This window comes from Conger conger, chromosome 13 (assembly GCF_963514075.1).
Source record: "Conger conger chromosome 13, fConCon1.1, whole genome shotgun sequence".
NCBI classification, from domain to species: Eukaryota; Metazoa; Chordata; class Actinopteri; order Anguilliformes; family Congridae; genus Conger; species Conger conger.
The window spans coordinates 2,971,058-2,993,463 of NC_083772.1; the positions used below are offsets into that span (position 1 = coordinate 2,971,058).

At 49.1% G+C, this 22,406-nt stretch overlaps 1 protein-coding gene and 1 pseudogene across 1 annotated transcript; one reads left to right on the top strand and one right to left on the bottom strand.

Moving 5' to 3' along the window:
* The window catches only part of LOC133107700 (GRB10-interacting GYF protein 2-like), a 28,248-nt pseudogene that overhangs the window by 640 nt on the left and 5,202 nt on the right, over window positions 1–22,406 (top strand).
* kcnj13 (potassium inwardly rectifying channel subfamily J member 13) lies at window positions 6,476–8,537 on the bottom strand. The gene is made up of 3 exons (XM_061216790.1): window positions 8,444–8,537; window positions 7,458–8,096; window positions 6,476–7,050 (listed from the first exon to the last, which is right to left on the bottom strand). The coding sequence occupies exons 2-3, from the start codon at window positions 7,924–7,926 to the stop codon at window positions 6,476–6,478; spliced, it is 1,044 nt and encodes a 347-aa protein (XP_061072774.1). The 5' UTR covers window positions 7,927–8,096; window positions 8,444–8,537.

Sequence of the window (22,406 nt, forward strand, 5' to 3'; positions counted from 1 at the left end):
GATTAGTTCGGTATATGTTATTTGGCACTGAAACTAGCTAGATTTGACCAGTAAGTTAGCTAGGCGTAGCGTTATTGAACATATGCTAGCTTGTTACAGTTAACAGTTAACGTTAATTGTTTTGAATCGGACGGCGGTGCTTCAATAACGTTAGCTAGTTATGATGCTAACATTAACTTACTCTCAAGAAGTTTTAACTGGTTGCGTTAACTTATTTCTTAGTTGAATATCTCGATAACGACGTTACCATATCTCCCCTTTTAAACTGCGATTAACGTTAGTTAAGTTAGCTGGAGCTGATCCACGCATCTTGCTACCAGATGCTGTGTCGCAAACTAATTTAGCTAAGGGCTAATGGTCAGATGGCTGCCTAACTTATTTCAACTTAGGTGGTTTACTTAACGTTAGATTAGCTTGTACAACGACGTTAAAAAAGGTGCTAAGTGTGCTTGCGTAGTAAAGTAGCTAGCTAACGAGCTTAGCTAGCTCACTGTTTTAAAGCTGAATATAGATTTGAGTGTATCGTTGCTAATGATATAACTATTAACGTTAGTAAACGTTAGTGATCACTCGCACGTGTTAGTTTTGCCTGTAGCTAGTCTAGATGGCTCGGCAACGTGTTCAACATAGCTAGCTAGCTTTCAATAACCGAACATGAAGTTATGAATTTGCTAAGGATGACGAGATATAATCGCTAGCCTAGCTTACGTTAATAGGCACGCTCCACACCCACTACAATTAAAACACAATTCATGTTCAACTCGTAGTTGTACGAGTAGTGTATGTTATACGCATAAGTTATATTTCCCCTATAGGCATTGCCTTGCTTAAATATCCTCCCCAACTACCTACCAAGCCACCTATCTACTTGAAACGTAGATATCATGGTCGACTGCTCTAGGCTCACTTGCATTGGAATGTATCAACGCCTGCGCCTGGTGGAAGTTCATCATATGGACTGCAGTTGGACCATGATCCTCTCTATATCTGCCCAGAAAGTCTATCTCTGGGACCAAACGTTAACGGTTAAAATGTCTGTTGGGAATCTAGACAAAACAGATGGCGGGCAGTCAGATAATAACAAAGCAGGCTGTTGTTTTGCGATGTACAGCAGTGTTGATTTGCTCAGATGGGGGCTCACCCTTGCTTTAACACTGTCCGTAAGGTGATCATATCTGTTCTCTCTCTCTCTTCAGAAATTGAAGAAAAAATGTCAGAAACCCAGACACTCAACTTTGGACCAGAATGGTGCGTACAAATATCTATTATCTCCGGTGCATAATTGTTGTCTTGGATTGTGTTTTGCGGAATCCGTCTCTGCTACTCAGGCCACAGTGGCGGGAGAATGTGGTGTTGCTTTTGCCCTTCATTACCTGGGTAAAAACAATGGGTTCGTAAGAATCAGTTGTCTCTTGTGGGCTGCGAAACGGGGGCACCCAACCGTCAGTTCCCACATGTCCATAGCCAGGTGCCCCAGGGCAGGGTGGATGTCAGCTTAAAGGCCTAGTCAGCAAAAATGTTGAAGCATTTTTACATAAGTAAATTTTTTCTGGCACAATCAAAATCTTTATTCTTGAATGAGTACTTTAATCATTTCTTTAAGAAATACTGAACTGAATAGGCCTGAATTCAGTTCTTGTGCAACATTGCGCATAGAAGACATTGGAGCTGAATTGTGTGATGGGAAATTTGAACATTTATTTTAGGAATGGAATTAATCGTGTCAGTGCCCTTGCTTGACATGGCTTTGGCTGTTGTAAGAACACCATTAGACATTGCCATCATTGTCCCAAATGTTTAAAATTCTTATTTATCTTGCCTCCATACGAATGCCCGGCCCACCTGGGCTTATGAGACACAACTGCTTATGAAGATATAGGCTTATACATTACATAAATGGGCAGCGTTATGGATAAAATATTGTTAAACCAGGCACATTTTTTCAAATAACTTGTGTTATGGATGTCATGCAAAAAGACAAGTATTTTGGGGAGACTATACACTTTCTAAAAACTCAAGTCCAATGCAGAAAGTTTGATATCCATGTAATGCAGGAGGCTTTGCTGAACATAAAAATAGCAATTTTGAAAATATTTATTTATTCGTTTAGATTTTTAGGAGGAGATGCCTGTGTTATGGATGTGATGTCTGAAATGCACATTGTTTGACAATCTACTTCCCATTAAAATGTTATCATCGCACATTTGTTGTCATCTGAAATGGTTTTGAATGTTTTCACTAGGGCCACCAAATAGTGTTGATTTCAATGGTAATCGGACTAATAAATCAATATTTTTCTGTTGTTCGTCTACATCTGATCAGATTTCACAATGGTCACAATCGACAGGTTTGGGACATAATAAGTTTAACTCGGAAGTTTATTTTTTCCTGCTCAAATTGACATGACTGTGGAATTACCCAAATCCATCAAGTCAAATAAATACCTTTTTTGAATAATTGAAATAAAGCCGTACTTATTTTGCCAAAGGTGTCAACGGTCTCATCACCCTTCTGACAATGCCCTTTTGCTGCTAGCTCAGCTTTGTTAAAATGTTAAAGCCACGCAAAAGCGCAGCCCTGGATGACTGTGAAAAGCTAGATGACACCAATGCAAAGTGTATGTGGGGCAGAACGAGTTTAACATGGCAGCTTGTCCGCAATGTTGCCCCATTTAACGGAAGTGTTGCGGTTATCTCCACACATGGGGCGACGTGGCTCAGGCAGCAAGAGCAGTCGTCTGGCAGTCGGAGGGTTGCCGGTTCGATTCCCCCTGCCCTGGCTGTGTCGAAGTGTCCCTGAGCAAGACACCTAACCCCTAAATGCTCCTGACGAGCTGGTCGGCGCCTTGCGTGGCAGCCAGTCGCCGTGAGTGTGTGTATGAATCGGTGAATGAGAAGCATCAGTTGTACAGCACTTTGGATAAAGGCGCTATATGAAATTCCAACCATTCAAGGGATACTGTTGTACTATTTATAGGCCTAATGATTTTGTCATCTTGCAATGATTATTTGAGCATTGCATTGCACCAACACGGTAGATTTTTCCAAGGAATGACCCAATGTTAATATTTGTCCTTCTTTGCTTTGGAGGGTAGACAGCCTGCGGTCATCTGGAACGGTCATGTGTGAACAGACTCGATACAGAATTTTTCCATATAGGTGACCTGTGTGTGAACAGGGAAGCCGCTATCTATCCCAGGCGATTGGACCCAGCAGTGTTGCGTGTTCCATGTGTGCGTGGGGCTTGACACTCCTTTCTCCCCCCTCCCTGACCCTCTCTCTTACAGGCTCAGGGCTCTCTCCGGGGGTGGGAGCGTCACCTCGCCTCCTCTCTCACCAGCTTTGCCAAAGTATAAACTTGCAGACTACCGCTACGGGAGGGAAGAAATGCTAGCACTTTATGTAAAGGATATTCAGGTAAGGGCGCTGTCGGGTTCAGTGTTATGAGCGTTGGCTTCACCGTACGGCTGCTACTGAGCCTTTACCAGCCTGCGATCCTCGGTCAGGCCGGAGTGACTGAAGTGGCCTGTTGTGCATAATAAACTGTGCCGCACTGATGGACTGTGTCCTCAAACTGTGCAAAAGGCGAATGTTTTATTTCCCCCCTGTACTGTCAGTTTATATTGATACGCATTTCAATGTCCCTTTTGTCCTCCTCGCTAGATTCCTCTAGACCTTCAAGATAAGGAATTTCTTCCTATTTTACAAGACGAGCCCCTGCCACCTCTGGCACTTGTTCCGTTTACAGAGGAAGAACAGGTGATTGCTTCTGCCCCTCTCTGCATGATGGAGGGGAGCTTCTGCCCCTCTCTGCATGACGGAGGGGCTTCTGCCCCTCTCTGCATGACGGAGTCTGTGTGCCAGATTGTGTTTAAGAGCAGGTTTGGAGTATTTCACGTTGTGTTTGAGCAGACGGGACGGCCGTAGAGAGAGAGAGAGAGTTCACAGGAACATGTGTCTGTCCACAGAGAAGTTTCTCCATGTCTGTAAACAGCGCGGCTGTGCTGCGGCTAACGGGAAGAGGAGGGGGAACAGTGGCAGGGCCGTCCAGAGGTAGAAGTTCCTCACGGGGTCGAGGTGAGTTCACCAGAGCCAGGGCTTTTCCTGTCCGGCGTCCGGCTGGTGTCAGAGCAGAGACGCTACCGCTGAACAGCAGAAACGCCGAGTGGAGATTACTGAGGGTCTATAGCATGGATATGCATAACCAGCTGTTATCTTCCACATTGTGCAATCAGACCGTACAGACAGGGCGGCCTGGAGTGTAGTGCTTAAGGGTACATGACTGGGGAACCCGCATGGTCGGTGTAGCCATAACAAGATCCTCATGCTTAGTCTAATCAACTGGAAGCCGCTTTGGATAAAAGCGTCAGCCAAATGACATGTAACGTAATGTAACAAGAAGGCCCCTTTTTTAGCATTCTAGTGTTTATCTGAACAGGTGAGGGAGAACGACAAGTGCTTACCGTGTTGTTCCTGCCGGAGTCTCGTGCCGTGCGTTTTTCCCCCTTGCGGTGGTCGAAGGGGTTTCGCGGTGCCGTGTGATCCAGTTCTGTGTGGCGGTGTTATTCTGGGGAACGAGATGACTGACTCGTGGTTCTGCTGGACCCGCTGGGTCCCCTCTCCTTAGGCCGAGGTCGAGGGGAAGGAGGATTTTACCAAAGAAGCTTCGACGATGTGGAGGGGGGGTTCGGGCGCGGAGCCCGCGAAATGCACCGCTCTCAAAGCTGGGAAGAGAGGTATCCCGCTATGAGTCCTACGGACGCCGAGTGTCTTTATTTTATTTTGTTTCCCCCGTTTAGCCGATTGCGTTTGAGTGAGAAACGCAGAAACCACACGGTACATGGGAACAGTAACCATGGGTTTTATGACCCCCTTCATCTTACGTTTGATCTCATCCATTTCATTTGTTGGAAATTTATGGAAGGGAGCGTGTTGTCTGTGATGGGCCTTTTATGGTTTAATCGGACTTGTTTTTATTTGCATTTATTTATTATTTAATAACTGTGATGGCCCCCCTAGTTGAAAAGCGAAAACTGTTCTCCTGCTCTGTTTTGTGTAATTTTAACTGTCTTGGCAACATTTACATTCCACTGTATTTTCATCGTTGAATGAAATTTTAATCTTATCTGCCAGGAGCAAGTTTACAAACTGTTGTGATTCACTGCTATGCAAACAATCTTGAAGCATTTGTTTTTCTCCCTTAGGGGAGACAGGAGGTTTGAAAAGCCAGGTCGAAAAGAGCCAGGTTAGTGAAACGTCTTTCTATTCTCTTATTCAGAGTATCACAGTCAACTGCACCATTGAACGTACTGTACCCACACCGCACCATAACATTAAATCTTTGTCTGAGTATAGAATATACAAAATTCTACACTAACTGCAGGACCACTAAACAAAGATAGGTGGCAGTCATGTTTGCTTTGACAGAAGAAAGTGGAACATCATCAGGATAATCTCATCAGAGTGGATGTACCACGCATTACAAAATGTGTGTGCATTGCCATTTGAACAAATGTTGGCTGTTAAAGCCGTAATATCAGGGACATAAGAGAAAATACTGACAATTAGGAGAGAGGGGTCATACTTTATGAAATAATGGGCTACTTTATAAAATAATCAGCTTTATTTTGCTTGAATGTACAGGCCTATGTTGTGCAAGTTGAGAAACTATATTGCAGACCGTAGGGGAAAAAAAATCTTTCTCTCATTCTTTGAATATTAATTTATATTTGTAACATTTTTACAATAACTTGTTTCTAAAATTCACACTCAATCACTGAATATTTTACAAGTAATTGCTTTCGAGTCCACACAGTTTCGAGTCATTTTACACACAGATTTTAAAAAGGTGTCCATAATATAGGTTGATTCATATTCTATGACTAAGTAATGTGATGTGTAGTAAGTCAGTAAAATATTTGTGAAACTACTTGTAATGTCTTGTGGTCTTTGGTTAAATTTGAACATAAACAAATTGAAATCACCATTTGGCACAAATTAGAAATCAACTTTTAAGGGAGAGGAATATATGTTTCCAGACCACCACCTAACTGTTTTTTAAGCAAAAAAAAAAAAAAAAAGAGAAACTGCATCTAACTTTTAAAAACTAACATGGTAGGCATTTAATCTCACAGCTGTGTTGTCATGGCCATATTAAGGATTTGAAAAGTGTGTCAATATAATGCCTTAACTGTCATTTCTGAATTGTTTGAAATTGTGTTTCCAGTGTCTTGATTAATTATGGATTTTCTTTCTGTGTCTCTCTCCCATTTTGGTGTGGATCTATCAGAGGTTGCTCCAGCCCACTTCCAGTTGAATCACAGTAAGTGTGGTCATTTGTCCTGTTGGTTGAAGCAAAAGGTAAGGGGAGGGGGGGTGAACTTGTGGGGGAAGGTGTTTCTCGTGGGGCTGAAAAGTCCTCCACCCCCTTCAGTTCAGTTTGTCTCCCTCCGGATTGAGAAGTTCAAAAACCCCCGCTATTCCTTTTTGTCGTTCCCGTCTCCGTTGATCTGCACCACAAACTCCTTGGTGTGCACGGGGTCGGGCAGGACCTTCCCGAAGTTGCCCATGTTGACCTTGTAGTGCCCCTGGCCGTCCAGCCTCAGCGTGCCGGCGAATCGGTGGTCCAGCTCGATCTCCCCGCGCAGGTACGAAGTCCTCTTCTGGCAGCTCTGGCCAGTGCCCTCCTGGGAGGCGGACAGGAAGACCACCAGCTCGAAGTGGGCCGGGTCGCCGTCCCGCAGGGCCGCGTAGAGCGGGCTGTGCCGGTCCAGCGGGTGGTAGAACGTCAGGGGGAAGATGAAGAACGGGCAGGGGAGGCCGCCCAGGTGGTCCAGGTGGAACTGCACGCTCGTCTGGTGCAGGTTCTGGTCCCCCCGGTCCTGGTACAGCACCGCCCTGACGTGCACGTCCAGCAGAGGGCGCTGCAGCATGTTGGTGGCGCCGAACATCAGGCAGGGCTCGCCCTCGTGCTGCCCCACCACGGCAGACGGGCTGAACTGGATCACACTCGCCCGCTTCTTCGCCATGGCGATCTTCGCCACAAAGGCGCCTGGGGAACGGACGCGTCGGGCTGTTTCGTTAATCCGTTACAAGACAGTCCCACATGGCTTATATGTATGCTGTTTGATCTGGTTTGACTACAGCAAGCCTTGGCTGTTTTTTTAATTAAGAGCTTGTATATACCACTATACTGTTGTGAATGTGTGAGTGATGTGGTGTTGTGATGTGGGTGGTTGTGTGATGTGGTGTTGGGATTTTGTCGTTGTATGATGTGCTGTTGGGATTTTGTGGTTGTGTGATGTGCTGTTGGGATGGTTGTGAATTTGGGATGTGGTTGTGATGTGCTGTTGGGATGTTGTGGTTGTGTGATGTGCTGTTGGGATGTTGTGGATGTGTGATGTTGTGGTTGTGAGACGTGCTGTCGGGATGTTGTGGCTGTGGCTGTGGACCCTCTACCTGTGATGACGGCCTCCAGCATGAGGCCCAGGAGCATCTGCACGGCCAGCAGGGCGATGGCGCTGGGGCAGTCCCCGCTGGGGAACATGGTGCCGTAGCCGATGGTCAGCTGGGTCTCCAGCGAGAAGGAGAAGGCGGCGGTGAAGCTGGTGATGTATTTGACGCACACCACGTGGCCGGCGGGCGGCCGGTCGTGGTCCACCTGCAGGTCGCCGTTGAGGTGGGCCAGCAGGTACCACAGGCAGGCAAACAGCAGCCAGTGCGCCAGGAAGGAGGCGCAGAAGGCCAGCAGCACCCAGCGCCAGCGCATGGCCACCAGCGTGCCCCACATGTCCTGGGCGTACAGCAGCCAGGCCCCGGCCCCGCCCCGCGCCCCCGCGCCCCGCAGGCTGCAGTGACCATCCTTGCTCACCAACCGCCGCCGGCGCTGGCCAATGAGAGGCGAGGATGCCTTGCTGACGGCACCCATCCCCCTTGTCTGCGTGGCTGGCAGGCCGGTCTTATCAGGAGGCCGAGTGTCTGCGCCCGGGGGCTGTTTTGAGTTCGGCGAGATTGATATCGGGGTCCGGAGGCCGGAGCGGTTTCCCCTGCGGGGCTGCGTCTGTCGAGGCTGACACGAGGCAGTGTTTTCAGCGCGGCCTCGAGGGAAAACGAATTGCGCAAGATTTTTAAAACGAGACAAAAAGGATAAACGCTTCAGCACACCGACGTGCCTAAGATCTGTTGGATGCGTATCTCTGCTGATGGATACAAAACTCCTCGGCTTCCTATATATTGTGAAGTCTTTTCCTTGGGAGCCCCTTGGTAAAGTGGCCTTTCTGACATTATTATTCATTATTCATGTTTTCTGTTGGAGTAACTAGTTTAATGAGGTGTGATTTATGCGGGTTATTCCTCTAGTCCTCTAGTATTGCACAGTTTTAGCTGGCAGTGGGATTTGTGTGAAGGACAGGGTGTTTGGTGTGTGAAAGGATGTGGTCTCTCACCTGATGGATGCGGGACTGCTGAGGGCAGGCAGATTGAGGTCCTGGTGTGTGACCGGGCAGCACTGTCTCCAGGGGCCCTCAGGCATCTGCTGTGAGAACCTGCAGGGAGGAGTCTTATGAATCGGCTGGGCCACAGCCTGCCAGTTACCTGGCGAAAGAGAGTCGCAGCGTGGAGCGAAGTCGGTCTCCAATTTACCTTCAGTTGCTTTGTGGTGGACCGAGAGAACACACGAGCCCTTGAGCAGTTTTGTGAATTAGCGATTGATCACTGTCCAATATCTTTGTTATTGGGCGGTGCAAGGTTTATCGTTTACTGTTGTGTGGGATGCGTCGGCTGTTGGCTTCTGTGTATTGCTGCTTAGTCCAGTTCAGTGTGAAACCGAAGATGACGTTCGAGTGGAACTGCCATTCCGTATTTCCTAAACCAATTGCCTTGAAAGCTAGCTGTTCCGTGTATATTACAAAACGAAATGGCTAATTGGAGTCAGGTGGAGGACGATAATTTCTGCCTGGAGGTTTGCCATTGTTCTGCACTTTGAACCGAGTGTGGTGTTGAAAGGTGGAAAGGGCAGTTGTGGACGAATGTAAATTAAAGAGCGTGTTGGGATAATGTGTAACGAGGTTAAGGCACGCGCACATGTCCGTTACGCGCGCTTCAGTTTGTCTGCAAATCATTCAGACCGTCGCTCAAATGATCGTTGGCAGAAAGTCTGAAAAATATCGTACGTCTGTAAAGTTCCACAGAATATAAAATCATCAGATATGCGCGTCACGTTTCTCCTCTGGGCTAGTGCCCAGTGTACACACACAATAAATACCGTGCCTAATAAAGTGCACACTTGCAGAGCCTTGATAAATGATTCATATATATATATATATATATATTTATTTTTTATTTTTTTATTAGTTGGTTTGATCTACTTTCTCTGGACGAATAGCTTGGGTAGAGATGTATTTGGACACACACAGGACCTTTTAAAGTGTTAAAAGAACTTTTTAAAAGAGGTTGAAGCTCAACTTGGGCCATAGTTATAATTTTTTAAACCAGTCAATGCAAGCCCCCAGGTCATTTTTGTTTTGATAGAATTTTTTTTTTTTCCCTTTGTGCTACTGAAGCCTGATGTATACCAGTCTGTGGTCCCGGGGTGTTTTTATGGACCCGACCCTGTCGCACAAGTGCACCTAAGTGAGTGGCCAGCTGAGATCATACATTTAAAATCACATGAGCCTCCTCCACAGAAATTCGAAACAGAAGTGTAAGGCATTAAAGTGCTTAGTCACTACTAGGCATTCAACAACCGAGACCATTTGCATCCCAAATGCATTTTTAAAAGTTCAATTGCTTCTAATCAGTGAGGCACTCACGCGTTTCATCACAAATAACTATGCCACTGCTACTTGTTGTTCTAGAGACCCACTCGGGAGATTTGTGTCTCTCCTGGATCATTGCGGAACGAGTCGTTTCCCGGGGTCTGCAATATTGGCTTACCGAACAGACCGCTTAAACACGAACTCAAAACCAGAGTGGTTTTCAAGAAGTGGTCCTTTGTCCCAAAATGGTGCTTGGGATGACTTTTTTTCTGGTATTGTCCTTGAGTTCTGTCTTGCGGTTCAATCACATGAGGCGCACATGCTAGCGTGGCTCGAGGCTGCAGTGTGTGGTGCTGTGAGACGGCTCCTCCTGGGCGAGCAGACCTGCATACTCCAGGCTGTGAATGGTCCTCATCCGCGAGGTGCTTTCAGCGCTTTTCTGGAGTTAAAGTACTACCGAGTGCCGCCATTGACGCATTGTCATGGGGTGTTCCTTTTTCAGTGTGCTCTGTGGTCTGACCGATATGTTACTGTTGCTAAAGAAAAGTTGTACAATAAAATTATGTAACCACCAGTGCATATTTTGTGCATTTTGCTCATAAATCAAAAAAAGTCGGTGTATGAACATTCCATATATATATTTTTTTTTATGAGCTCTTTTTACTTTTTCCCCTCATTTTGTAGTTAACATTTTTAGCTTTCATTTAAAATACCATTAACCAGAACAGACATTCAGCGATCGGCCTGGTGTTTGTCAACGTACCGTGTTGGTGTTTTTTTCTATCAGTCGGTCCCGTCTCTCCGTCGCCGTGCCAACGCCGTTCTGGACGCCGGTCGCCCCGGACAGCGACGCCCTTTCGCGGAGAAACGCTCGGGACGTCGGGCAGGGGCGGGGGGGCGGTGGGGTAGAACAATATCCAAATTGTAAAGGGAGCGGCGACGTTAAATGGGATCCCAGCGGCTCCGTGCCGGACAGCGGGAGAGCTCAGCCCCGGGACGGTTTAAGCCCACCGCTCTCTCCTCGCGATCTGCAGCTCTGGCCCGAGGCTGATTCGATTGGTCACATTACTCTGCATGTGGCCAATTAGTGCTCCGCGGAGCGGTGGGGGCAGGGGAGAGGGGCGTGGGGGTTGGGGAGGGGGTGCCGGTACAGTACAGCCACCTTGTCAGAGTTCATTGAAAGAGCTGGTTGTTTTTTTTTTTTTTGCGGAATCCCTACGCCTCGCAAATTCCCGTAGTCGGTGCTGGGGAAAATTGAGTTAGGAAACGTAGCGATGGGAGAAAATGAGGGATTTACCGGCATTAATTCCTCTGCGGGCCGTTCGCATCTCTCGTCCTCTTTCCTGAAAGGTCCTGACGTTTCGAAACACAGTTGCCGTCAACATCGCTGAGTCACAACTTCAGTTTACGGGATTCTTAAATGGTGTTCACATTATTTGATGTAGATTAGATTTTACAGGGTCAAGTCGTAAACTTCCTTTCTTGTCCCTCACAGTAAGGTCCAACTATGAGGACGGTGGAACGGGAGTGGCCAGGAAGCACGACTTCACGCGTTCGGAAAGGGAGAACTGGCGCGTGTTCCGGGAAGAGCAGAACGGTGAGGGTGGTGAGGGGCGCTGGGGGCGGGCGGGCAGGCGATGGGACAGGGGGAGGGTGGCACACTCACAGCCCCGGGTCTCCCGCCAGAGACCCCCGCTGGAAGCACACCCCCTGAAGCCCGCATTCCTCCTCTGTGTGCATGTGAAGAACACAGTCCCCCATCACTGCCGGGCTGATCTGGCCCCCCCCCCCCCCACTGCCCTTGCATTGTTCTCTTGCAGGTCTTTACAGAGTCACATTGACTGCATCTCTGACAAACAGAGTACAACACGTACAGCAGAAACTGCGCGTCTTGCACGGTTCCTACGGGTTGTAGTAATTTTTTTTTCATTCACTATTTGCTTTGGTCACTCTCTTGCGTACATCTAAGGTGAAGGTCGGTTATCTTGTTGTTCCTACCACCACCACCACTCTACACAAACATTATGGGAAGCTAAGCTGGAGATCATCAACACCGGGTCTGCTAATGTTACACCTGCAGCCTGTCACACCTGCACCTGTACCTGTAACATTAACTTTAAGTTAGGGTGTGAAGTCCACGCTAAATGTTATGTTGCAACCGGTTAGTTTAAAACTAAAGTGTCTTTGTTGGCTTGCACAATTCATACATCTTAGCCAAGTTGAACGTTAGCAAAACGTTGTCGCTGTGATTAATGAGCATCCTCGTGAGAGCTTTTCTTTGATGAGACTAATCCTCCTGCTTGCCACAACAGCTCTTGATGTGACGCGTTTTATTCCGTGTGCAGTGATAATGTAAGACGGGACTGTCAAACTGAATTCCCAAGGGGGCCACAGTTTCTGCGGGTTTTTGTGGTTTCCTTTCAATCAGCTGTCAATTAAGGCCTCGAGAACGTGGTGTGTTGATTCTTTAGCCAATCAATGACTTAAATGAACCACAGGTAACAACCCGTAAAACCAGCAGACACTGCGGCCCTCCAGGACTGGAGTTAAACCAGCAGACACTGCGGCCCTCCAGGACTGGAGTTAAACCAGCAGACACTGCGGCCCTCCAGGACTGGAGTTAAATCAGCAGACACTGCGGCCCTCCAGGACTGGAGTTAAACCAGCAGACACTGCGGCCCTCCAGGACTGGAGTTAAACCAGCAGACACTGCGGCCCTCCAGGACTGGAGTTAAACCAGCAGACACTGCGGCCCTCCAGGACTGGAGTTAAACCAGCAGACACTGCGGCCCTCCAGGACTGGCGTTTGACACCTGTGATGTAAGAGGATGAGCTCTAGTAACCCCCCCTCCCCCACACGCAGAAGGGCCGCGGCTGGCCGCTTGGCGGGAGCACCCGGACCAGCGGCGGCGCCTCCCGTTCGACTCGCGGGAGGAGGAGCGGGGCTACAGGAGGGCGCGCGGCGGGGGCCAGGAGGACGAGAGGGACAGCCTGCCCGAGTGGTGCCTGGAGGACGCGGAGGAGGAGACGGGCACCTTCGACTCCTCCGGCGCCTTCCTCTCGCTCAAGGTGAGGGGCTCAGAGCTCTGCAGCCGTCCACAGCGCAGGGTAAGAGCAGCCGCGCGGGGCCCCGGGGGGTCTCGGCCTTCGCCAACGTACCGATTCTGTGGTCGGCATTGTGGGAGTATCCGGCAGCCTGTTGACGGCTGGTTTTTCACTGCAGAAGGCTCCTAAGGAGCCCATCCCTGAGGAGGGGGAGCTGGATTTCCGGCGGTTGGAGGAGTGCGAGGGGCACTCGGACAGAGCGGACAGCGAGCCGGAAGAGACCAAAGAGACGGACGGATCAGCCCGGAAGGAGGGTGAGTCTGGACAAGCTCTTCCAGCCCCTTGTCGAGATTTTTAAGATGCATGCCACATCCTCTCGTCTTGGTGTATGTGCCCCCCCCCCACTTACTAGCTGTAACAAATCCCTTGACTCCTGACAGTATGTTTGCATGGCTCTACAGATACGGGCAAGTCGGAAGGCCAAGTCAAAGAGTCCCCGGTTCCCTCCCCGCCGGCCGAGAGGAGAGTGGAGCTGCCGCCCCTCATACCCGTCCTCCCCAGCCTGCCCGACGGGGCGGAGCTGCCCCTGGAGAGGGTCGAGGGACCAGCTTCCACGGAGACGTCCCTGGAGTCCGTCAAAGCTCCACATCCTGCCGTCGCCACCACCAGCAGCAGCAGCAGCAGCCTGGTGGAAGGGCCCCCCCTTCACCGCGCTCCCCCTGTACCCCCAGGTAGGTCTTACAAACAGAGGCCTCATTCACACCTCACCGCCTACCAATAACTGGCCCCAGGTTTTTCCCCTGAAAGCCGTCGAAATCCGGACGAATAGGCTCACTCTCGCCTGTCTTTCAGAAACGGCCGCCCCTGCCCCGGCGAGGCGACAGAGGTCCCCGGAGGTTCCCGTGGCGGCCTCGGTGCCCCCCCCTCTCCCTGCGGGCATAGTTTCGGGCGGCGTGCCCGCGGACATGGATGACGACGAGGGACTGAAGCACTTTGAGCAGGTGGGGGAGCCGTTTGGAGCTGCTGACGCGTCGAATACTTTTTAGAGCGGCGCGTTCGAAAAGCTGTATTTGATGCCTCTTTACAATGGCGGTTGGTGGTTGAGGGATGGCGGTTGGTGGTTGAGGGATGGCGATTGGTGGTTGAGGTTGGTGGTTGAGGGATGGCGGTTGGTGGTTGAGGGATGACGGTTGGTGGTTGAGGGATGACGGTTGGTGGTTGAGGGATGGCGGTTGGTGGTTGAGGGATGGCGGTTGGTGGTTGAACGATGGCGGTTGACATTGAGTAATGGCCTGGGGGCGGAGGCGCGCACCCCGGGCGGGCGAGGAACATGCCGTTTGATCCTTTGCTGCTGAATGTGGCGCAGGAAGCGGAGAAGATGGTGGCGTACCTCCAGGACAACGGCGTGGACGAGGACGGGCCGGCGGCCAAAGCGGCGGAGCGGACCAAGCCCACGGCGCTGCCCCTCACGCACGAGGCCGCACTCAAGTGGTACTACAAGGACCCCCAGGGAGAGATGCAGGGTAGGGACGGGCCCTCCGAGTGTCATTTCAAGCTTCCTCCGTGACTTGGAGCTTCAATATAAAAAGAAACCATTGCCAAATTGTTCCGTGTTGGCGCTGAAACGCGATATGCGTTTTTTCCTTTTAATTGTGCGGCAGTGATGTTGGGTCAGACAGGGCTACGTTTGCCGAGCTGCTGCTGCTGCTGCTTCACTGTTAACCTTCCCTCCTCCTCCTCCTCCTCCACCCTCAGGACCCTTCAGTAACCAGGAGATGATGGAGTGGTTCCAGGCGGGGTACTTCACCATGACGCTGCTGGTGAAGAGAGGCTGCGACGAGCTCTTCCAGCCCCTGGGCCAGATCATCAAGATGTGGGGGCGGGTCCCCTTCACGCCTGGCCCTTCCCCCCAACCCCTGCTGGTAACCATGTCACAGAACCCCCACTTTACAGTCCTTTCAGCTTTTATATGCCAATGGCGGGCATACGCCCGGATGTGCCGTTTCAGTTTACGTGTGCAGCTTTGCCTGTGTGACCCAGGGCGAGATCCAGGGTGGTTGTTTTGAGTGCACGAGTGGGAGAGGTTGTTGGTTATTTTAGCTGCCTGCACCTAACGGATGCTCTGGTTGCGTTCGCAGGGAAACGTGGACCACGAGAGGCTGAAGAGGCAACAGGAGGTCACTGCTCTCAGCCTCTTTCAGCTGCAGCAGCTCCAGTACCAGTATCTCCTCAGGTGGGTTCATGTCACAGTGGGACGGGTCTGCCATGGTTTTAGGGCTTCAGTACCTCCTCAGGTGGGTTCATGTCACAGCAGGATGGATCTGCCATGGTTTCAGTTCAGTGCTGGGATTGCCATTGTTACAGCTTCATTGTGTTACACCATGTAGTAGTGTGCTGTTTTCAGTATCCCCTGTAGACAGAGGTATGTGTGGCTGTGTGTACAGTGTGGTTGTGTGTACAGTGTTGGCTGTTTGTACAATGTGGGCTGTGTGTACAGTGTTGGCTGTTTGTACACACAGCCCACATTGTACAAACAGCCAACACTGTACACACAGCCCACATTGTACAGTGTTGGCTGTTTGTACAATGTGGGCTGTGTGTACAGTGTGGGCTCTGTGTACAGTGTGCTGTTTCCCTGTCCCCTGCAGACAGCAATATGCCCAGGCCCTGGCCCAGCAGAAGGCCGCAGTCATGAGCACCCCTCAGCAGCAGCAACAGCAGCAGCAACAGCTCAACCTCCTCCTGCAGCAATACCAGGCCCTCAAAATGAGGTGAGTGTGAGAGTCTGTGCTGTGTGAGTGTGAGTGTGAGTGTGAGTGTGAGTGTGAGTGTGAGTGTGAGTGTGAGTGTGAGTGTGAGTGTGAGTGTGTGTGTGTGTGTGAGTGTGAGTGTGAGTGTGAGTGTGAGTGTGTGAGTGTGAGTGTGAGTGTGAGTGTGAGTGTGAGTGTGAGTGTGAGTGTGAGTGTGAGTGTGTGTGTCTGGGCTGCTGTGTAACAGTGTGTGTATGAGAGGCTGTACGTGCATGAGTGTGTGCGCTGGGCTGATGTGTGCAGGTGACTCGCTATCGTGACGGCTATTAAGCAGATGTGCTCTAGAGGGCTGTGTTGCTGAATGGCAGTGCAGCCTGTTGATGAGCCTCGCCACATTTCTTTCGATCTTTTTTTTGCCACAGGATGTCGGACCCCCCCGTGACCCGGTCCGTGTCCGGGACCGATTCGGCCTCCGTTTGGGAAATGCAGAGCCCGTCTCCCCAACCCCAAGGTTCCAGCAGCATCCAACACAGCGGTAAGGATCTCCCGAGCACCACTACGACGTCGCACACGCGAGTGTGTACACTGCATTCCTCTGACCCCAACGAGGCATAGACAGAGGGGCAAAACACTGTGGTAGGTTGAGTGCACAGACGTGTCATCTGGCTGAATTAATATTGGAAACTGCCATTAAAAAAATTAAAAAATAATGGTACCCAAATGTAGTAAAGCAGTTGAAAGCATGTGATCACTCTGTTTGAGTTCATATGACAGTGAAACACTGATCAGTCAGGGTCTGAATCCAACACCTGCCTTCCTGGTAGACGTGGTTAATATTTAGTGAATCTGAGGTCCCTCCTGTTTAGGCACTTTTCCTGTAATTGATCTGGAGCCTTTAATTTAGCGCAGCAGTTTCCTATGGGGGTCTCAGAATGTTCTGCTGGCACTAGCAGCACACTTCATATCCTGTGGTTGCCAGTTGCAGTTGTTTGAGAGCGAGATGTGGAGATGCACTGGTGGTCTAGCCTAGCCACTGGTATAATGGGGAAAACAAAAAAAACAAAGAAATCAAGAAAGTAGGCCGAGAACAGAAAAAAGATGAGCAAGGATGGATGACCATTTCTGTTTAGGATGCCATCTGCACACCCACTACAAGCCCATAAATAATTTATTCACTGCAATGTGAATAATCACAACAGTTTTCCAGGAATGGCTAGGGCAGACCTTTCACAGATTTAGTGTGCAGGTGGGAGTTGGTGTGCTTGAATTTTAATGAGTTATCTAGCTTCTGTTGCTGTAAAAATGTATAATGCTAACAGACTATTCTAGTTGAGTCCCTCAGGGGCGGAAGCATGGAATAATTTGACACCCCAATATTGTCGTTGCCATGCGCCAGTATTTGTGGGCTGTTGTCAAGGAACACGCCTTCTTGACGACGACCAATCTGCAGAATGTTCAAAATTTCAGTGTGCATTCTTGTCCTTTTACATTTTTCTTTTGGTGTCTTCTCTGAGGTAAAACTTTATGGCAGTACATGCACGCTGGTGAGTGGTTCTGAAAAAGCTAAAAATGTAAAAGCCCTGGAATTTTCTTTCTTTTCAGCATGGGAGAGTGGCAGCGTTTGGGACTTACCCATTGATTCCATCGCAGCACCACCAACAATGGAGCAAATACAACAGCTGGAGAAGGCCAAAGCAGTGAAGGTAGGACTTTTGTACAGTTTCAACCAAATCCAGTCTGTGTTGTTCTGTCGAAGGTAGATTGAACCGCAAAAAAAGCATGATATAATATGTGTACATTGCCCTGTACAAGGGTGTCTGCTGGTAGCTGGTGCCTGATTGCCCCAGTTCGTGCTTTCTGTCGTAGTGTCAGTATTGGTAATATTACGTTGGCGTGTAAAAATGCTGTCCCAACCCTCCACCAGCTCGAGCAGGACAGACGGCAAGCTCAGCTCCGCGCCAAGAGGGAGGGAGAGCGGAAACGTCACGAGGAAGCTCTGCTCAGGCAGCAGGAGCAGGAGCAGAAATGCAGGGAAGAAGAGGAGCTTGCTCGACAGAGCCAGGTGGGAGGGGGAGAGAGAGCTTTGACACCCTATTTATTTTGAGACTTAAAGGAGACATGGTTCTTATTACTCAAACATTTCAATAATAACAACTGTGAACAAAAATCGAAACAACCCACACAGTCAAAAATAAAAACACCCCCCTAAAAAGGAGAAATATGAAAGTTGAAATATAGCATGAGAGCTTGCTTAAACCAGGTGAGCGAGAGAGGTAAATGCTCTGAAGGGGGGATATGTCAGGTAGATGGTAAGTATTCTTTAAATTGCATACCTTTTTATGAATTGTGCTGTTTGGTGTCGGCAGCAGAGATCGGCACTGTCGTTCCCATGTTTTACTGCCAGTTCGGAATGGACAATGTCTAGTGTCATGGCTGGATTATATATTGTAAGCGGTGTGAGGATTTTGTTACTGCCGTTGGGGATTGGTCAATTTTCTTTTAAGATAGACTCTGCCCTTACTGTGTATAATTTCTCCATCCTGAGGTGTTAATGATCATCCGTCCTTAAGTTAGGTGCTACCCTCAAATTAAAGATGGCAGCCTGCACTTCAACCTCAAGTGCTAGAGTACTGAACAGACAATATGCCACTGTCCAATTAATTATGGTGCTCACTGTATATTGTTTTCACTTAATCTCAATCTCAAGTGAAGTCCTCTTACAAATACTTGGTCTCGTGGTTGGATGACAAACTGTCCTTCGTGGTTAAATCTCCTGTGGAAGCTTAAATTGAATCAAAACAATATGGTGAAAAGAAAAACACTATGGTGGCAAGGAAAAACTATCCAAGCGTGGGAGGTATCTGGCTAAAGAGGGAGAGCTCGTCCTCCGCTCGCTGGCTTGGTGTAATGCCTGGTAAAGATAGAACGAATGCTAACAAAATTAATGACTGCGCAAATTAAATTGTTTGCTCGTTACAGTCTGAGGTGGTAAACTACGTGGTAAAATAGACCAGACATACGTTAAAGACAGCGAACTGTTTGCGGCAAACGGTTACCGTTGAACGATTTTAAATGAACATTCCATTTAGTTCGCTTCCAACGCATTTTCAATAAAAATGGATGCGACTTGGATCTAACAATGCCAGCTAGCGGATTCGTTTCTTGTTCTTGGCAAGAACAAATATTACATTGATTAAAGTGTATTATAACAGCCAAATAATTGTCGACATTTGTTCTCTCTGCGTTTTCCCCGTCCGCAGCCATTTTTGTTCGGCGCACACTACCTTTTCATATTGTTGGCTAACGACGTTTGTGGCGAACAGAAATAAGTTTTGAATACATTCGCGAACTTTAGCTAACTTTTTTCATCTTGAACGCAGCTATGCTCTGCCTCATTTTATTACCAGCACTACAATCAAATGCTGCACTGTACATGTCTACTATCATTTGACGTACATAAGCCGGCTTTAGAATAGGCTACCAGTAAAAAGTAAGATGAATTTTCGGACACACTACGTCGTCATAGAACGCCGACACTTTAAACATAGTCCGCGTTGATGATGGCAGCTAGTTGATGTGACTTAGTGTAATGAAAACAGTAAAAAATATATAATAAATTGATTTTCACGAAATGTTACGTTCCGCTAAGCAAAGTTAAAGTTAATATATGCGTTTAAATTGTTCAACTCTTTAACCGCTTTGAACACCGCCCGCCTGTTTCTTTGGGTCGTGACCTACCGCAATGCACCGTGGGATACTCGTGTCAGAATAGTGTCCAGTGTTCGCTCACTGATAATTCACCGCAGGTAGTGTGTCAACCGGGTTACTGCGGACATTCTAGTACTATTTTGACACCCTAAATAGTAAGATGGCCTGCGTCCAAAATCGCATACTCAGCCTCCTACCCAACCTTGTATTCTTTAGCCAATGGTGGGCTAAATAACTGCATTTAATTGTGCACCCTCGACTTGAAATAACATAATGGTGTGAAATTAAGCCCCTTTTGTCTTTAGGTACTTCTGATCTCTGAGTTGTTTTTATTGTTGGCTAAGTACTAATGTTCTTTAATTAACTGTACTTCATAGCTGCTCTCTTGGCCAGGACCTATATATAGATAGTTATATAGTTCAAAATAGACGTCATGGGATAAATTACTGAATTGGTTAATTAACATATAAAGTATTTAGGCTAGGCTTTTAGTTCCCAGTGTCTCCCTGTTTACGAGGCTAACCGGTTTTTTTAATCAGGCGTGTGCGTTCATGTGTGTTCTCAGGAGGAGGCTCTGCGGCGGGAGCAGGAGGCCGTGTTGCAGAGGCAGGAGGAGGAGGAGAGGAGACAAAGGGAAGAGCTGCTCCGCAAACAGGTCTCTTTTTCCCTCTCTTTTTCAGCAGCAATGGTTCTGACTTTAACCGTAACCCCTGCACTACAAACCACTCATCCGGACCAGGCTCTGACCGTCCGCACGTACCCTCAAGGCTATTCCATAAATTGCTTTAGACTTCACTGGATTTTTTTGGCTCAAAATCCTGATACTGATCCACAGTGCTCACCCATATATCTTTTGACACTCAAGCACCATTCAGCAAGCGCATGCTTCGTACCGTACCCCCCTGCTCATCAGGTCTTGAGCTTTAATGTTGGATCCTCCCTACTGTACTTCATCTTGAATAATGGTATCAACTGCCGTCTTTGATTGGTCGCCTAATGCTACGGCCAGTAGCAAGCCAGTGACCATTTCACTCTGTCATAATGAATAAGATTGGCTTTACCTCTGGCCCACATTTGCAAAATGAATGTGATTTGATGGAAGCGAGAACCATCCTCACTGGCTCTTGTGACCCTGGGCCAGTCCGTCCTCGGGGAAAGAGCGTCCCCACCTGACTGCTCTCTGTCCGTTTGTCTGTCTTGTTTGTCTGAGCTCAGGAGGAGGAGCGCAGGAAGCGGGAGGAGCTGGAGCTGCAGAAGAGGCTCGAGGCAGAGAGGCGCCGAGAGGAAGAAACGGCAAAGCAGCGACTGCAGGCAGAGCTGAAACGGAAGGAGCAAGAGCTTCAGAAGCAACAGGAGCTTCAGAGGCAACAAGAGCTTCAGAGGCAACAAGAGCTTCAGAAGCAACAGGAACTTCAGAAGCAACAGGAGCTTCAGAAGCAACAGGAGCTTCTGAAGCAACAGGAGCTTCTGAAGCAGCAAGAGCTTCAGAAGCAACAGGAGCTTCAGAAGCAACAGGAGCTTCAGAAGCAACAAGAGCTTCACAAGCAACAGGAGCTTCAGAGGCAAAAGGAACTTCAGAAGCAACATGAGCTTCAGAAGCAACAGGAGCTTCAGAAGCAACAGGAGCTTCAGAAGCAACAGGAGCTTCAGAAACAACAGGAGCTTCAGAAACAACAGGAGCTTCAGCGGCAGAGACAGCAACAGCAAGAGGCTCTGCGCCGACTCCAGCAGCAACAGCAGCAGCAGCAGCTGGCGCAGATGAAGGTAGAGTTCTGTGGGTGTCTCCTGGAATTAGCAGTGCATGTAGGGCGGCCTGTAGCGTAGTGTTTAAGGTAATTGACTGGGACACGCAAAGTCGGTGGTTCTAATCCCGGTGTAGCCACAATAAAATCCGCACAGCCGTTGGGCCCTTGAGCAAGGCCCTTAACCCTGCATTGCTCCAAGGGGCGGATTGTCTCCTGCTTAGTCTCATCAACTGTACATCGCTTTGGATAAGAGTGTCTGCCAAATTCCAGTAATGTAATGTAATTGTCTTCTTGACCCGCGGTGCTGAACAACACTGTATTAAAAGAATGTCCCTAAATTGAGGACCCCCACAGGAGATAGGCGTACGTCTTTGGTAAGTGTGGATTTCACTCCTCCGTCCTTTTCCTCAGCTCCCGTCGTCCTCGAAGTGGGGTCAGCAGTCGGCCGTGATGTCGGCGTCTGCGACGCAGAACGCGCTGTCGCTCTCCGAGATCCAGAAGCTGGAGGAGGAGCGGGAGAGACAGACCCAGGAGGAGGTGAGGCCCCGCTGTGGAACTCAGAAGAAAAGCCGTTTAACGGCTGGTCTTTTGGGCTACCTGGCCTATCTTGTGTACCTTTTTTTTGTTTTTTGTTTATAGAGGGGTGTAACGCAGTGATAGGAAAGTGGGGCTTCATGAACCCCGTGATGTAAGGGAACTACCGATCACCACTGGGGGCGGGGGGGGGGGGGGGGAGGAGAGAGAGGAAAGTGAGCGAGTCACTGGAAACCTGGTATCTTCACCCATTTGCTGGATCGTGAAGACCCACCGTCCCATGAAAAGAGTTAAGTTTGACCTGGATGCCCGTTCCACTGAATCAGCCTTGATTTCCCTCTTTCCCCTCCCCCTGAAACAGCAGCGGCAGCAGCAGGAGCTGATGAGAGTCCTCCAGCAGCAGCAGCAGCAGCAACAGCAGCAGCAGGCCAAGCTCCTGGGCTGGGGAGGCATGGCCAAGCAGCCGGCCGCCACCAAGTCCCTGCTGGAGATCCAGCAGGAGGAGGCCCAGCAGATGAAGCAGAGGCAGCAACAGCAGCAGCAACAGCAGCAGCAGCAGCAGCAGCAGCAGCAGCAGCAGAAGAAGAAGAAGGACCAGCAGCCGACGGGAACCCAGCAGAACCGACCGCAAACCCGAACCGTAAGCGACCGCCGGCTCTCCCCGGCTTTTCCGAGCCGGGTCAGTTTGTGTAGTGGATGAGAGGCAGTAATTTCTTCGGTGTTAAAAGCAAACCGCACACAGGACTATTTCTAGACCCGTATTGGGAGAACCGTGATGAAGACACTGGGTCTGCTCTGCGAAATAGATCTAATCTTGCATGTGACCGGGTTCGTTTCGCATCCTCCAGCGAGATCAGACCAATGCCCCTC

Bases quoted from the DNA above. Each gene is read 5' to 3' on its own strand.
- kcnj13 (XM_061216790.1), bottom strand. From the start codon at position 7,926: ATGGGTGCCGTCAGCAAGGCATCCTCGCCTCTCATTGGCCAGCGCCGG. The intron at 7,051-7,457 runs GTAGAGGGTCCA...TCCGTTCCCCAG, and splicing joins GCTGGAGGCCGTCATCACAG to GCGCCTTTGTGGCGAAGATC.